The sequence below is a fragment of the Ciconia boyciana genome, chromosome 12, assembly GCF_034638445.1.
Source record: "Ciconia boyciana chromosome 12, ASM3463844v1, whole genome shotgun sequence".
In the NCBI taxonomy this organism is placed as follows: domain Eukaryota; kingdom Metazoa; phylum Chordata; class Aves; order Ciconiiformes; family Ciconiidae; genus Ciconia; species Ciconia boyciana.
The window spans coordinates 18,304,488-18,321,404 of NC_132945.1; the positions used below are offsets into that span (position 1 = coordinate 18,304,488).

The following is a 16,917-nucleotide window of genomic DNA, read 5'->3' on the forward strand; positions in this document are numbered from 1 at the left end:
TGGTGGCAGCCGCTGACAGCGGTGCCATGGTCCTGGCCTCCCGGCCCCAGGGCGGCCATCGGCCCTGCAGCCGTTGTGCATTTCATCATGTCATGTCCCTGCCGAGCAGGTAGCCACATGGGTGAGGGTGGGCTGTGAAATGACACCTCTGTGTGCGAGCTGTGATGCCGTGAGGATGTTACAGCCTGCGAAAAAAGAAAACAAAAAGGGGCAAAGGAAAAAAAAACACAAAAACACTGTGCTCGTTCCTCACTCTTCCCTCAGTGCTGTCTCGCCCTGTGCGGAGGCTTCAGAGGTGTGAACACATCCTGTTTACATCTGCCACCGAGACGGAGATGCTGAAGGGAGCAGACGGCTGAGGAGCAGTCAGAGGCAGTGCCGTGCACAGGGAGAGCGGCGAGAGACGGCCCAGCATGGATGCGCTGCCCATCTACCATGGGGGCATCACCCGTGAGGCTGGGGAGAAGCTGCTGCTGGCGGCGGGCACTGATGGCAGCTACCTGCTGCGGGACAGCGAGAGCATCCCGGGGGTCTACTGCCTCTGTGTGCTGTGAGTGCAGCCGGCCCCGCGCGGCCGCCATCGCCTCTGGGGGTGCGGGGCAGCCGAGGGCAGCGGGGCTGGGAGTGGGGTGCCGGGAAGTTGGTACTTGATTTCCAGCCTTCGCATCCACAGTTCGGGGTGTTCCCAGATAACAGTGACAAAATATGTCCTAATATTACCATTTGCAGCCATGTGTGAGACTTTTGGCTCCTTCACCTTGACTTAAGGCAGAGGGGTGCATAAGGGGTGTGGGGTCTTTTGCAGAGCGAAGAGGAGCAGGTTTTGCCTTGCAGAGCCCCCACTTCCTACGGGCATAAAAAAAAAAGAGAAAGCAGGCCTGGAGCACATAGGAAGGATGAGCAAGGTGCCGTGGAGAAGAGCCAGGAAACTTGACTTGGGATGGCGTGCGCTGCCTCTTTGTGCTGGATAATCCTCTTGCTTTCTGCCCGCTGTCTTCTGCTTCTCTAATGCGCTCATGGGTGTGCTTAGCAGCATCCCCAGCGTCCCCGGTCATTGGGAAGGGTAGCATGGATTGCTGTCATTCAGAACGTGCCTTTGCTTTGGGATGCTCTCGGTCAGGCTGTGTGTCCCATGAGCCGTCAGGCTTGGAGTAAACTACCTGTAAAGTACATGAAATACTGATGGGTAACCAACTAAGTGGTAATGTTTCTTCAAATAGGGTGAAAGGGGAAAGATCTGATGGGATGGTCTGTCAGAGAGAGGGTAGAGAGGTTTCCCTGAGAGAGCTGAGGGGCTTTATAGTCATAGGACCTCGTTTTAATGAAGCAATTTAATTACCCTACTTTTGGTAAAAGCAGAACTCTCGGAATTCCTGAGAGATAACGCTGTACAATGAAATAGTGTACATTGCATCAAAAGAACAAAGATGTGTCTACCAAGGCTAAACAGACACTTGTGCCTTACTTCAGTAGGAGAAGGAATACAAGAGAAAACAGTTTCAGGGCCAGCAAGAAATTAGCTAGCAGAGGGCACTTAGGTACCTGGCAAAAAAACAGAAGAGGAAGAAGAGTCCTGAGTTAGGTTTTCCCCAAATGTCTTGAATACGTTTCCAACAATACGTAATTAAGCCCTGGGTGAGCATTATGATTCCCCTGTTGTAGACCAGTAAATGGAGGCATGCAAGAAGGTTATAGGCAATCCAGAAATACACAAAATCCTTCTCAAGGAAGATCTTCGTGGCAGAAGATGTATTTTTTCTTTTGTCATGAAATGAGAGGGTGAACCAAGATAGGTGCTACTGCTAACAAATACCTTAACAGCTAGCTGAAAAATGAGAAATAAGAAGCATCTTGAGTTAAATGAAAATGGAAGAGACATAGCAAGAGGTAAGGAGTGCTATGATTCCTGTGATGGGAATAGGCAATAAAGGCAGAATCTCTTTTAAATAACCATCAGAGGAAATGGTGATATATCTCCTTAACACTCAGAAGTCATTCCGTGCAGGTGAAACTAAGGCATTAGAGAAAGGGTCAGGCAGAATGTTACAATGCTGAATAAAATAGAGAATGCTAAAATTAGTCCACCATTAGTCTAAATCAGGGTGTAGGTACGTAACAAGGTCTTTCATCTGCACACAATCAGTTGGGATTTTTTGCTATATGAGTGGTAATTTACGTCCTTTGGAAGAAATTTCATGAATGAAATAAAACATATAAAATGAAAATAGGAAGAACAGAAAGGATTGCTAACTATGAAGCTCTGCAATCTTTGGAGAAAAAGAAAAGAGGCTTCAGTAAGAAACAGAACCCAACCTAATTGTTTCTGGAAATTACGGGCCACGCATGTCTTTGTGTTACGTTGCATTTAAACATATATATGATAAGCAAAGGGGTAAAAGCAAGAAATATTACTGAAGAATGTTATGCAGGCTTCTTATAGAAGAATATAGATCCTCAATAAATTTTTTAAAAGGGAAATTTCCAATAGCATCTTGGATAAATCCAGATAAAAAATTAAATGAAAATGTTATGATGAGTATGATCTGATACAGACAGAAAGGTGGCTGAAAAATGCTAGAGCTAAGCCTTGGTTCCAATACTTCTTAGTATTTCAATTCAGAGCTTTATGTAAGAAATAGCAGATACAGTAAACAAGATATCACACAATAACTTTGGAGACAGTTATCATAAAGATACCAAGAGATGGTCTCACACTGAAGATAGCAATGACAGTTTAAAGAAATATGGGCCATAAACTAGAGAAGTGCTTTGACAGGGAAAAGTTTCCCAAAGCAGAGCACTTCAGTGGAGAGATTGGAGGAGCAAGTAGAGAAGGCATGAGAGGTGTAGATATGTATGCGATGGAGGATGCTAAGTCTGGCTTTGGCAAAATAAACCAATGGACCCAACCTCCCCCAAATTCCAGTCTGAACATCATGCCCAGAGACGAAACAGGTGGCAAGCACGTATGTGCATGAGAGCTTTGGTAAAAATGGAGGGAAACATGCAGTTGCTGTATTCACTGTTTAAGAAAAAATAAAAGAAAGAGTCAGTACTTCTCACCTTCTTTATACGTCCTTCTAAATCAATAATGGAAATTATTAGGAATAACAAAGTTATTCAGAAATTTACATTTCGGTTCAGAATCCGTGCTGAAGATCGCTCTAGGAATACCTAGATATATCAAGATTAGGCAAAACGTGTTTACTGGAAGTACCGAATTGATCTTTGAAACATGAGAAACAAAGCTGGTCAGCCATTAGATATATTGCAATAAGTATCAGAGCTAAACAAAAAAATTTACATGTTTCCGATGACAATTTCTAACAGAAGTGAAACTGTTTCATACTGCCAGTGATGTTTCTGTTGCTCTTAGAAAAGAAAAAGAGAAAAATAGTCCAGTTTTCCAAAATCAAAACATGTTCAGTCTGTCTTCTTTCCCTTCTCCCTGCACTTCCCTGGAGAAGTAAAACAAAACAAACCTAAAACCCCCCAGCTCTGCAGATCCAAGCCTTCTTAGGGTTCTTTTTTTTTGTTTTACCATGGGGGAAGAAAGGAGTTGTCAAAATTAAAAGACACAGTTCTGATGAAGAGAAAAGAAACATTTATCAAAAAAGTAATTCAACAAATATTTGAATGACAATACTGCCATCAGCTTGAGCTCACATAGGTGGCTGCTCTGCACTTCCAGCTCCAGGTACTGTAATTGGTAAGTCCTGCTTAGGCTCAACCACCACCTCCTTTTTCCACGAAACTGCATAAGTTTGTAATGCCACCCCCCCCCCCACCCCCCCTCAGGCACCCCCAAAAAGCCCTAATATATTTGGCCAGTCTTTGAGCCTCCTAAGGCACGTAATAAGGGCAGCAGTGTTCACGGTCAGGCTCATCCGCCTTTTGCTCTTCCAATTAAAAAGTGGAGCCCTGACCTTTAAAAAGGAGAAGAGTCAAAGACTTCATGAATCCCTTGCGACTGACACTGATTTTACAGGGCAAGCATAAAAGAGACAGGTAGTAGCATAAAACCTGACCTACAGAGACGGGTAACTGCGGCAGGCAGGCCTCTGTTGTTGGAGCCTTTGGCTAGAAAACTGCTTGCTTTCTTCTTTGTTTCTCCTCAAGTATTGCTTTATCTTCCTTGAATGCTGCTTTCTGCTGTCCGAAGTCACGGTGTGCACATGGCATGCCTGCAAGCCTTCAAAGAGAGAATGTTTTTTGGTGTGGCTGTGGCAAAGCACAAAGAATCCACTTTCATAAATATTTTAAGACCACAATTAAACTATGCATGGAAGAGTGGAAAGGTTTTGATTTGCAACAGTGTCCCCTGGGGCTCTTGCAAACAGAGGTGCTGCCTGCAGATTTTGGCAAAGTTTTTTAATATCAGATGCTCCCAAGATCTTCATTGTATGAATACCATTATTAAATTGATGATACATACTTTAAGGATGTTGTTCATCATGTTTTGAACGTGTGAACAGAGCAGCACAATCTTTTCCTGGAAATTTTTTAGGGTTGCATTGAAAAGCAAGAAGATTTTTGCTGTTCCTGAAAACTGGGCTAGAAGAAATGCATATGCTTTAAAAAATGTACACTTTTTACCTGTAAACATGTTAGAGTCTACATGCAGTATGCCAAGGTTTTAGCATCAGAACCTGATTGTTCCAGGGAGCTTTCTTTACTGGTCCGGTTTCCTCTCTGCTCAATACCCCATTTGACGTTTTTAGCACCCTCAGAAATCCTCTGTGCACACCGCTCCTAATGAAGGCAATGGGGGACACAGGACACAGTAACGGTGGCTAGTTTGAGAAGCAGCCTCTTAAACTGTGCCTGAAAAATGCGTAAGTAAAATGCCTGAAAGTGCCAAAAGCACCACTTTCCTTTGCAGATATATGAGCACACATGCAGAAACAAGCAGCTCATGCCCGAGTTGGCAAAGATAAAGCATTTGCAGTTTGGGTCTTAAAATTCATATACTTGAAAATACTTGGAGTATTAGTAGTTGTTTCAGACCTTTAAATAAGCTAAACATGACATACTTGTCAAACTGTATGTTCAGATTATTTGTTTGAAACCAGCCATTCATGTACTGTGCTGCATTCAATTTGTGGAGAATAATCAAAAGCTGGAATAGAGAGCTGTTTAGATCTCTTGAAGCAACAGTAATGGCAACAGGGATAAGCTGCAGTCCTATCAGATTTTATGTGTGCTATTTTTTCTCTCACCATAACCACAGTGCACAAGTTCAGGCAACATGCTGAAACTTTCTGATGTGCCAGATGTATCAGCTGTACAGCGTGAAGGATCATGAGCCAGCTTCAGCTTAGTGTTTCTTTTGTTTCCCATGTAATATTTTTGATAGAAATGGCAGAATAATTGCATTTATTATAGCACCACACATAATAATCATCATCATTTAAAATGTAATTTGGAACAAAAGCTTCTCTCTGAGGAGGAGCCCCTCAATTCAAGGTTGCCATTGTAAATATCACGCACTATTTTCAGCTTCGAAAAAAGTCTTCTACAGCACAACGGTAAATTCTACTGAGGTGAGTATTCCAGCTCCCTGCTAATCAGAGTGAGCTTTGTCTTTGCTGAGAATAACTTGGCTAATGGCCTTCAGATATTCCAATGGCTTTTCTTGGGAAGATTTTACAAAGGTAGACAGCCTGAACAGTGGGTAACCGCTATGCTAACGAATCTGTAAATGACAGAATGGGTACAATCATTAGATACAGAACCTAGATTAGCTCTACCCTGGTTTTGTAGGCTTGTGTTTTGAGGATTTAGTTGAAGCAGTGATTTCAGGTTCAGGGATTTTATGGTCAGAGTGTGCCTACCTTGCTCTGAGAGAAAGAGGAAATCTGAAAGTGAGCTACACTGAATTACTCCCAAACATACCGAGAAGTGTTTCATAGAAATATGAAACAGTAACATTTACAGGGCTATTGACAGTGTTTTATCTATTGCAGTTCTTGTGAGTTTTGCCTAAGGTGATGAAAGAAATTTCACCAGATAACCTTATTTCATGAGTTTTTGCCTTCGTGAGGTACTATTCCGGAGGACATAGTAACTCATGAAGCTTAGTTACTGGCCCACCATAAAGTAATTTCCTTCTATTTAGTATCCCAGATTTGAATAAATTCTCATTTTATTTCCAAGTTTGAAGAAATTCCTCTTCGAGGCATTGCTTTTGGCTGGCATCACCTTGTACCAGACCAACATAAACCCTGCTCGGAAAGGCTACACACTTGCTCTTTAGGTAGATCAGCGGCATTTCTACTGATGGTTAGGAGTGTTCAAGTGGTGAAGATGCTGATAATCTTCCACAGAAATCTGTGCATAAATTCAGAGACATTTCACAAGATTTGACTTGCTCTTTCAAGCTTCTGTTAATTTCAGAAGAGAAAATCAAGATAACGCATTTGCTTTATAATGCTACAGCATTACGGCAAGCTAATACCAGTTACTGATTCAGTATCATGTGTAAATTTTTGCCACAAGAAGTGTTGGTAGGGGAATCAGTGACAGAATTGTAAACTCGAGTGGGTGTGTAGAGTGCTGCTGTGACCTAAGCTACAGTAACTCTGTTGGGCTTTTCAGATGTTGTAAACACTAATTTAAACTATTTTATTCACTCTTGCTGACATAGAGCTTGTGTCTTGCGCATCATCTCAATGTGAATGCTATTTCTTCAGCTTGGGTTAGCTGATGGGTGGTAATTGCTAAGTTGCTGTACCTTGACTGTATGTCTGAGACCTAAATAAGGCAGGAACCACACTGCTTGTCAACAAGAAAATGCAAATTCCAGGACAGAGTGAGGAGCTGTAAGCTTAAATAGGATTTTCTCCTACATTCAATAACAAGACTTTTTGACCTTTCCATGATTAATAAACCCAGCAGAAATATAACAATTAAAAAGGAAAAAGAAAGTAAAGGAACAAAGTTTAAGTGGATGGCTGGATTGACCGTTTCATCATTTTGGCAGCTGTCACTTCTGTCGCATGGGTCAAGCCATGCAGCTCAGGGGTACCCTGGGCAGGGGAGACCTTGATGAGCACACGCGGGAGACCTTGATGAGCACATGTGGGATGTGCAGGCTCCCAGGCACTGCTGTGGATTCCCCTGACCTCACGAGTTTTGGCTCTGTGGTAGCCATCTCCCACCTCTGTAGCCCCTGTGGTGCCCATGCCATTGCCACGTTCCCGGCCCAGGGATGCTGCCTGAGGTTGGTCCCTCTGACTGGGCATTCAGGAACTGATCCACAACCTGCATCAAACACCTCCAGATAAGGCAGAAGCAGCTGCAACCTGACCTCTCATGCTCATTATGTTATCTGCTGCGTGCCATTGACGCCCCCCCGCCCCAAAAGTACTGAGTCCCCCATGAGCTCTCCTGTAGTACTCATTTCCATAGCATTAGTAGTACTCATCTCCATAGCATTAAGTGGTTGCTAAGCCTTATCTCAGTTTGTGAGATGAAGAGTTTGTAAACTCCTTTTCACATAAGAGAAACTGTGATGCACGAGGCTCAGGTCTGCAACACCCTTTAGCTTTGGGTTCCCAATGTGAGGGACATGGGAATGGATTTTGAGACTACCCAGTGTTATTCTGTACAGCCTGCTGACTTTGCTTGCATTGCTGAGGGCTGTTTCCTTGATTCATACAACTTCTGCTTCCAAACCACCCATCTTCTATTCCTGGCTTTTTCACCCCTCCAGCATTTTGTGCTGCTCCCAGTTCAAGCCCCCTCATGCTTCACCTCCATATATCCCCTTCCTTACTCATTTAGTCTTACTCTCTCCCAGGGGTTCAATTTTCATTGCTGTTTCTTTGCCCAGCTTACATAGACATGGGTCCCCTTTTCTTTCCTTCCACACCCACTCCACCCAGTCCCAATCTTCCTTTCCAAGATGCCCAGTCTAAATTACCTTCTGTTTTTTTCCCTGCTAATCCAGGCCAGGCAACATACGTACGTACATCACTCGTGGCTTGAGATCATGGACACTCCGTAGCTGAGTGCCCATGGTACAGCCAGCCCAGGCATGGTGCAGCTACAACTGCTAACAAGCTTTAGAGAGCGCTTCTCTTGCAGCCTAGACAGCCACCACTGCTTTCTCTCGGAGACTGCAAGAGATGTACCTTCCTTCAAACAAATGTTATGTCTTTCTTACTCTAAAAACTGGGCCAAAACCCCAACAATTGGAAGATTTTTTTTAATGTGGGAAAAGCATTGTTTTGCCTAACACAGCCCCTTTTCTGGCACTTCTGCATTCTCCATCCCTAAATAAGGTTGAGGCAAACACCTAAGAAACGAAATTTCAGTCTGAAAGGCTGAAATGTGGCAAAGTTATAAGAAACTGAGTATGGGCAGTATATAATGCTCAGGACCACTGTTTGGTTCTTAAGCAATATTGTAAAGTGAAATTCCAAGGTAAGGTCAGGATGCAAATACACCAGATAAGAAGAGCTGATTGATATAGTGCAAAGACATCAGAAAAGAAAGCTATGTACAGAGGAAGAAATTGATGTCATTTATTGCTGACATGGCTTTCCCATGTCTCTCTGTCTTTCTCCCTTTACATTTGTTCTGTTTTGGACTCAGAAATGAATACAAATTAGTTTAATAAAATTTCCCAACTGAGATACAAAACATTTGGAAATGATTTTAAAATATACCATGCAGCTGAAATGTCATGGTTAATTTTGATCTGCAGCATGCGGCTAATATCCTCTGGCTATTTCAATGGTGCAGAAGATTGTAATTATTCACCTGTTAAAGTAAATGCGGCTTTAACAAGTCTGATCACAGTTGAAAAGGAGGAGTGGAGAGGACAGGTAGACAGATGCTGTCTCAGTATGTCATCTGTGAATGATGCCTTTGTAGCTCTTTGGGAGGAATTATCTAGCTATAAAGAAAAAAGCCTATAATATAACGTGGACTGCTTCCTGTAATAGCAACTTTTTCTAGATTTTCCTTTGACAAAGTTTTCCCAGCGATGATATTGCAACAGAGACAGTGCTAGTGCAGTTCCCAGCTGGTATAACACAACCTTTGTTATGGAGATGAAAAAGTAAGTGAGATGACATAAAAATACCATCAGTGGTGACCAAACCACTCTTTTGTGCTACCCAGTATTGTCCTTACAGCAATGGCTGTTTTCTGCTTCCCCTCATCAGCATTTTGGCATTTTTTGTCTTTGATCAAAAATTTATAAGGCCTCGTTCAGCAAGCTGTTAATTCACAATTGCTCCCGTCCCTTGAGCTTCACTGGCATGACAGAGGAGCTTTGCAATTGTGACTGAGGCCTGTGGCCATCCTCGGGCCAGATGAAGTGATGGGGGAGCCCTTCGTTGGGTCTTTGCCTGGGTGTCAAGAGCTGGTCCTCCTCCAAGATGTGCTGGTACGCCAGTGCCACTGTAAGAGTGCTCTCCGAAATCCTTCTCTCAGTGACATGTGTCCATCTCCTGTTGATGTTGTCCAGCAGAGAGAGAGGAGTTCAGGTCACTGAACGGTTGACTTGGCCTGCATCTCACCGGTAATGGCTTCATAGCATAAGCTGTGTGAGAGGCACCAAGCGACTAGCACCATGCCCAGGCCCCATGGTGTTTGGGTTTTGGCTTTAGCTACGTGGCCACACCACATACAGGAACATTGTGTCACATTAGGAGCTTTTTTCTGCCAGGAGTTGAGTAAAATATAGAAAACTGAGCTGTCCCCTCATGGAGGCTGGGGAATTTCTCATCTCCTGAGACCTAAGCTCCAGTAAATGCACTTTTCCACCTGCTTTTGCCTGGTGTTATGTGTTTTGCTCTTTGGAAGGTAATGTTCTATACAATCTCAATTTTAATTTTTGTATTTGATTTTTGTTTTAAGAAAAAAACCTTGATCTTCCTTCAGTCCACACTGATCTCAGTTAATGTTGGGTAGTTTAAAAATCATAAAAACCTGTCTCACGGGAGGCTGTGCCCATGTAGCAGTAAAGAGAACTTGGCTCATCAAAATCATGTCACTCACGTGGAAGGTAAAAAGCACTTTGAAGTGGTAATGAAGTAAGTTCCTGCTGCTTAACAGAAAGTTTTGATAAGATCATATTCGTTGTGAGAGTACTTATCAGAAGAGCTGTGATTCATTTTGTGGAAACAAAGTTCCCAATGGAAAGCAGTTAGATGGGAAGATCTAGCTGTTCACCTTCTTAACAAAAGGCATCTTCCTTCCTTTGTGCATTTCCTTTGAAGAAGCAGGTGTGGTGGTCCTGGGCCATCTCCCATCTGCATAGTGGCTATGTTTACTGATGGCTTCAGAGCCAACAACAGATGATAACGTTGTGTTCTTCAGCTTAAGCACAGCAAATCCCTTCAGGCCTTTCGGTCTTTCCTGCTCTGGGAAAAAAATGTACATTTGCCAGGTGAGTGCAGAGCTCTCACTTGTCCCTTGCAAGGCTGTGATAGCAATGTTATACTCCTCCCATTTTCCATGCTGTGCTCAAAGCGTCCATGTTCCCAAATTCTTGTTCCTTTTTCTGTGTCTTGTGAGTTTTTAATCTGAGCTATCCTTTGTGCTTTCTCTGGGCTCAGTTGAAATATTTTACAGTGGAATTTTTTGAAAAATGCAGGATAGGTGTCTATCTTACACCTCACCCTGCTTTGGCCCTGAATATTACTTTACCTGACCTCTATTTTTCAATTTGTCCAGCTTAGTAAACCCTTCTGGCAGAGTGCTGAAAGCCATCAGACATTTCAGAGTCAGGGCAGCACCCCAGCCCCTCAACCGCTTCAAGTCACGCAATCTCTTAGGTAGAGAAAATAATGAAAGAAAGAACAGATGGTAGCTTTCCAGACAACTGAGCCATTTGTGGAAAAATCAGATTTTAAAGAGACTGAAGCAGTCAGAATGCTTTGGGACAACCAAGGACAAGCACGGGCAATATGCACAGGGTATTATTAAAAACAGGAGGCAAGAAAGTGAGTTTTAGATTTTTACATACTCATTCTGTTGGTTTTGAGGCTTGAAAAGAAATCACTGTGGAGATGGTCAAATACCCACTTCAAAGAGAGGGGACAAAATGCCAGGGCCTCCCTGGTGTTTCCCAGTACACTATGGCCTGTAAAATCCTGGTTTCAGTAATCATATATTGGCCGGTGTGCTACATATGTAGGTGCAGGAAAGCCCCTCGTGATTTCTAAGAAGATAAGATTCATGTGAACATCAGCTACTCACGAAAAGCTGACAATGTAGGCACAGCTCTCAGAGGTTTTAAGAAAGGACGTGATGATACAAGATTGTCTAAGGACCCTAATGGGAGACACTGGGTTCCCTGGAGATGACCATATCTAGTGACTTAGAGGGATGTGCTTTTAAACAACCGGGCTTGAGCTGCGGCCTCAAACACCAGTGACCGCAGTGCCATGGCATGGACAGGAGAACAGTGTTGTCCTTCCCTGTCCTTCCCTCCTCCCCCAAGCCACCGCAGGCTGCTGACACCTCTTCCCAGGGGCCCTTTCTGGGCCCACCCAAATCCCTGAGGGACGGCAGCAGTGGAGCTTGCTGGGGGCAGAAGTGGGGTAGCAGCGGCTGTTTTCCTCCTTAGGTTTCCATGAAGTGAGCGCGGCCAGCCATTTTCATGTCCATCTGGTGCCAGGTGGAAAGTCGTGCCTCTGGGGAAAATGGTCCCTTAGTTAACACGAAGGGGCGGATGAAGTTGTGGTGGGACCGTGGGGCTGCGTCAGGCATGTTCCCATACACGATGAGGAGGGCAGTGTCTCAGCTGCTGCACAGGGCGTTTGTCACCGCAGCAGCCCTGACGGGAGGGAACGGCTTTGTGTCTTCTGCCTCTGAATTTAATCACAGTGGGAGTCGAGTGGTGGGGGGAGAGCTCACAAATCACGACAGGCATTTTTGCTCCCACTTTGTGGGGCTGTAGCAGTGTGACAACTGTTAACAACTTCCTGCTTGGGTAAATTATACCAGACACCGCTTTGCAAAGGTTGCTGTAATGACTTTTTAACAAGAATTTATCCAGGAGCCAAGACACAGAGTGTAAGTAATTGCAATCATACGGTATCTGTGTCATTGATGGTTTCGCTATTTTGTAGTAACTACTATAATACCATGTATAATTGGAAAGAAATATAGTATTTTTCTGCTTTCTTAAGAATAAGAATTGATGCTGAAATAGGGAATGGTCCCTAAAATCCTGCTATGTATTCATGTAAATCTATGTAGCATGAAATACAATCTTTCTTATCCGATACCATCTAAACTAATGTTGCAGCCACGGAACTACTATCAATTGTCTCTGCTTCTGAGTTAAAGTTTTGGATATTAGGATAATAATCTACCTTGTAAATCATTCACTGTGTTGGGTTCGTAAGAGAAGCAAGACTGACTGGACAGGAGTATGTCTTGTGTTATTAGTGTATGACTCCTTATTCTCGAAAGACTCAAATTAGATTTAAAAAGAAGGAAGATTCCACACTCTTATAAGTCTCCTTCATCAGTATTTGAGAATTAGGAATGTACAGGCAAGGCAAAGAGTAATTTACCTTGCTTTTGTGGGTCTAGCTTTCCAAATAAATTACACTCATGCTGTTGCTTCTCGGAACATCTGCATTTAAATCAATCACAATACAGTAATGCTATCATCTGCCAATAATACACCCTCTCTTTTTCCAGGGAAGGTATGTCTGGTGTGTTTCAGTAAAAGGAGGTCACTGGAAAAAAAAAATGCTGAGGCAGGAATGAAAGCAATGGCACTTAACCTAGAATAACTGAATATTGCTAAACTAGATCTGAGTCAGACCAATCCCTCTCATCCAAAAAGAACCCAGTAGGTTGAACACTGCTTCTGACCTGCGTCTCAGTTTTTTTATCTACCTAGAGCCTTTATAGATTAATTTATTTTTAAGGAAAGGTCAGCAGATGAACTGAATCCCACATAAAAGAGTGTACCTCTTGTGGTGAAACCTGACAGTAGAAATGAGTAATAAATATACCTGTTGATTTTTTTTTTTTTTCCCACAGGCATCAGGGTTACGTTTATACCTACAGAGTGTCCAAGACAGAAAGTGGGTCCTGGAGCGCTGAGGTGTGTATTTCTCCTTTCTCTTCTGAAAATTTCTACATCCTGTTTGATGTTCGTATTGATTTAATGAAATATATTCAAATTATTCATGTTTCTGCATAGTCTGATTTTCATCGAAGGTAATCGATCTTGAGTGCGCCCGTCACTAAGATGTCTTGGTGCCACTTCTGACAGTCTTGAACTCATAAATTAATTCCCTGTTACATTTCAGCTGTTGCATAATGCAATAGTGCATTCTTTTGCATCATTTTAAATGGTAAAAATATTGTGTTTTTATAATTTGACAAGCACAATCAGTTCCCTTCTATCCCACATACCATTAATGTCAGAATATTTAAGGACATTATTTTCAATCATCTACAGTGTTTTAAAGTTAATTTCTCATTGGATTAATTCATCATTGGTGCAAAACATATACAGGGTAGCCAAAACTTGATACAAAATATATTTTCAGCCATCTGATAAGAAACTGGTAGTTCAAGTGTAGAATAACACCATTTTCAATACAGACGACTATTTGGGTTGATGGAATCGGGATGCTAACCTGTATTTCTTTTATGAAGGTCTTGTTCTTTGGATGTACTCTGTGTATTAATTCATAATTAGCTTTCTGTTTGCACGTTAATGAACACCGATTACAAACATTAAATAATTTCTAGACAGGCATAATTCCTTGGCCATTATTGTAATAGAAGTGGTTGCAGTGCTCTGGAAGACAAGACTGATTCCTGGGGTTACTCAGAAGCAGATCGGGGAGTAAAAAGTGACTTATGTTACTGCAGAGTGAATAATTACCCGTGTCACCCTTGGGAATGGTACCCAGGAAGAATTTGCTCATTCGTTCCTGTAAGGCGTTGGGAGCACCCTGCAGATTTGCACTGCCCAAGCAGGAGGGTTTTTGGGGTGGGGTGGGGTGGGGTGGGGTGGGGTGGTAGTGCACCCGGCCTGAGCACCGGTGTCTTGGGAAGGATGCCAGGACCCCCAGGGACCTCCGCCTGGAGGATAATTCCCTGAGCGAGGCTGCAGCCTGCTTTGGCCCCAGGTAGCGTTGGCATCTGCAGTGAGGTTTTTCTGGTGTTACATAGGCCTGCTGCAACTCCTCCCCCATGACCTCCACTGGCTTCCTATGTATGGCTCTTGGGCTTCCCCTTGCTGTATTTTAGGCCAACCTTATCTGTGTTTCACAGCGTAGGTGTCGTGAAGGCCCAGGACTCAATACATCCTCTGCAGGGAAAGGTGCTAGCTACCGACCCATGATACCAACCCTTCCTTTAAGCAAACGGAAACCTTTAAGTAAATGTTGCTAAGACCGCGCTGGCCTCAGCTGTTAGAAACAGCAGCCTAAATCCAACTTATCCCCACGAAATGTGCCTCCAAGGCCAAAACAGGCTCCAGCTGCAGCTGGTGCTTTCCTATCTCTGCTTCCTTCCCCGTGGCTGGTTAGTCTCTGAGCAAGCTCAGGTCGCACTCATCTTTCAAGGATGAGGCAGGGAAATTAAAACAGTGCCGGTAAAATCCCAGCCAGCGTGAAGCCTCCAGCCGGTGCCAGCGAGGCAGGATGTAGGGCGAGACGGCAGGGCGAGAGCAGCGTCCCTCGTGTCAGCCTACGCCAGCAGGACCTATGCTTGTCCTCCCGCGACTTTGGTGGGGAGGAGTTATTATGAGAATGCCCTGAAGGGTTTAAAAGAAACATTCGATTTTTGATTAAAAGCAGACACAGTTTCATTTTACAGTGTTTGAAAAGATGCTAACGTAGAAAGATGGAAAAACTCCCACTTTTAATAAATAGGTAACTTTTTGCTGCTGCCTTTGTACAAGAGATAGACAGGAATACTCAATGAACACATAAGCCAGTACTGAATGCTCAGAGAAAGGCTTGCAAAGAGGCTGTGTCCATGCCTGCATTTAGTGGTGTAAGGACTCCCCCTCCCCAGTAAGTGCCAGGCAGCTCTCTAGGTTGTCTTACCGGTATTTCCAGGCTGGAAGTATCTTACTGATAAACCCCAGGCTGCAGGTTGAATCACTGGCTGCAATAAATCAGGGGCAGAAACAGTGAAAGATCACTTGGGAATTTGCCTAATAAGCACAGCAGGCTCTGGGTTTCTCTTGTAGTGATTAAGAAATCGTCCCTCTTCCAGCCTTCTATCACCACACGGCCAGCAACGGCTCTTGGTGCAGGAAGGCCACGATGGCCTGGGGGAAGGAGGAGGGCAGCACGGCTCATTCACTTATTTTAAGTTGGCACATCTGGGGGTCCAAGTGAAGGGCTGGCTCCTTCCCTGGGGGGTGCGTGCATTTCTGAGGACGAGGCTTCTGTGCCAGCGCCCTGAGCCCAGCACAGACGCTTGCTCGGCACCCAGCATCCCCTCTCACCTCTCACCCTTTGGCTTTGCAGACAGCGCCCGGGGTCCACCGGCGGCTCTTTCGCAAAGTGCACAACCTCATTTCGGCCTTCCAGAAACCCGACCAAGGCATCATAACGCCCCTGCAGCACCCAGTCGTCAACCACGCGAAAGCCAAATACCCCCCAGGTACTCGTGGGGTGGAGGGAGCCTTGGCTGTGGCTGAGCACAGCCCTCCACGGCGGTGGGGATGGAGGTCTTAGACTTATTTGCATCTTTGACCTGAACTAGCCAGCAGGGTGGCGTTGCCGAAAATATTCCCTAACTGTGCTACCGTGTGATTGAAATGCTGGCGCTCAGGTGCTCGTTAGGGATAGGGCCTGTCAATGGGATGAGAAAATGGATTTTGAGTATGTATTCCTGAGTGCTATACCGGCGGTGGCTACCTGCCCTCCCCAGAGCCCTCGGTCTGTAGGTACAAACCTTCTGATCTGTCCATTTTCTTGCAGTGGTCATCCTTTCATGTCTCTGTGATTATTTTTCTTAGGGAGAAATGAAGGCCATGACTTCCACCTGCAGCCATCATGAAGACATTTCTCCAAGTGTGACATAACCATATCTTCCAGTGTCTCCCCTAGTCCATGCTCTAGAACAGAACGATTTATATGATAGTTAATACAACTCCATGAGTTTTCTTGTAACATTTGCAGAAATGTGTATTTCATAGAATTCTAGCTCAAAATTTAGAAGTTTTAAGTTTCAGAATGTTTTTAATTTAGGGTTTGGGTTTTTTTCTAAGATAGGATAAAAAAATATCAACTACTAAATAGTGTACTGTCTTTTTTTCTCCTTGTACTTTCAAGTACAAAATATTTTTAACTTCAAGATTAGTTCCTAATTAATAATTAGTTACTAATTTTACATTACTTTACTTAACTTTGGACTCTGCTTTGCTTTGTTCTGGTTGGCATTTATGCAGAACTGGGCAAGTCCCCTTTTATGGCCTTAGGAAAATCGCTTCAAGTGTCCTTGCCTTGGGTGGGCTGTATGTCATTCATACAGTTCCTAAAGATATTCCAGAAGTGGCACCATGAGGATCCCCGCTAACTGATTCCCCATCACACCAGGCTCTCTGCCCTGTAACTCGGCAGAAGTGGCCACCACTGCTGGGATGTACAAAATCTGTAGTTTGCACAAACGATCAAAAGCTTAAGCAATGCACTGAGTAACCAAGAACAACCAGTGAAGTGGAGAACAACATTCTTTGCTTTTAGATATTCTCTGAACTTGAAACAAACCATCCCTGCGTACAATTTTGAAAAATAAATTATTTTTGCATGACAGTTTCTCTGCTTTTCTTTACCTATCCGTGTGTGTTTCCATGCTGCTGCTGGGCTCCTGGAGGAGAGGTTTGAATCGACGGGAACCGTCAGCCGTGCAGGGTTAGTGCGCGGCTACCAGAGAACGTGGCGTACATGACTTTTACACGTGGGGTTT

General features: G+C 43.8%; 1 protein-coding gene across 1 annotated transcript; it reads left to right on the top strand.

Moving 5' to 3' along the window:
- Positions 1-339: 339 nt before the first annotated feature.
- SH2D1A (SH2 domain containing 1A) lies at positions 340-16,713 on the top strand. Its single transcript, XM_072877151.1, has 4 exons — positions 340-550; positions 13,018-13,081; positions 15,474-15,609; positions 15,968-16,713. The coding sequence occupies exons 1-4, from the start codon at positions 414-416 to the stop codon at positions 16,006-16,008; spliced, it is 378 nt and encodes a 125-aa protein (XP_072733252.1). The 5' UTR covers positions 340-413; the 3' UTR covers positions 16,009-16,713.
- The last annotated feature ends 204 nt before the right edge of the window (positions 16,714-16,917 follow it).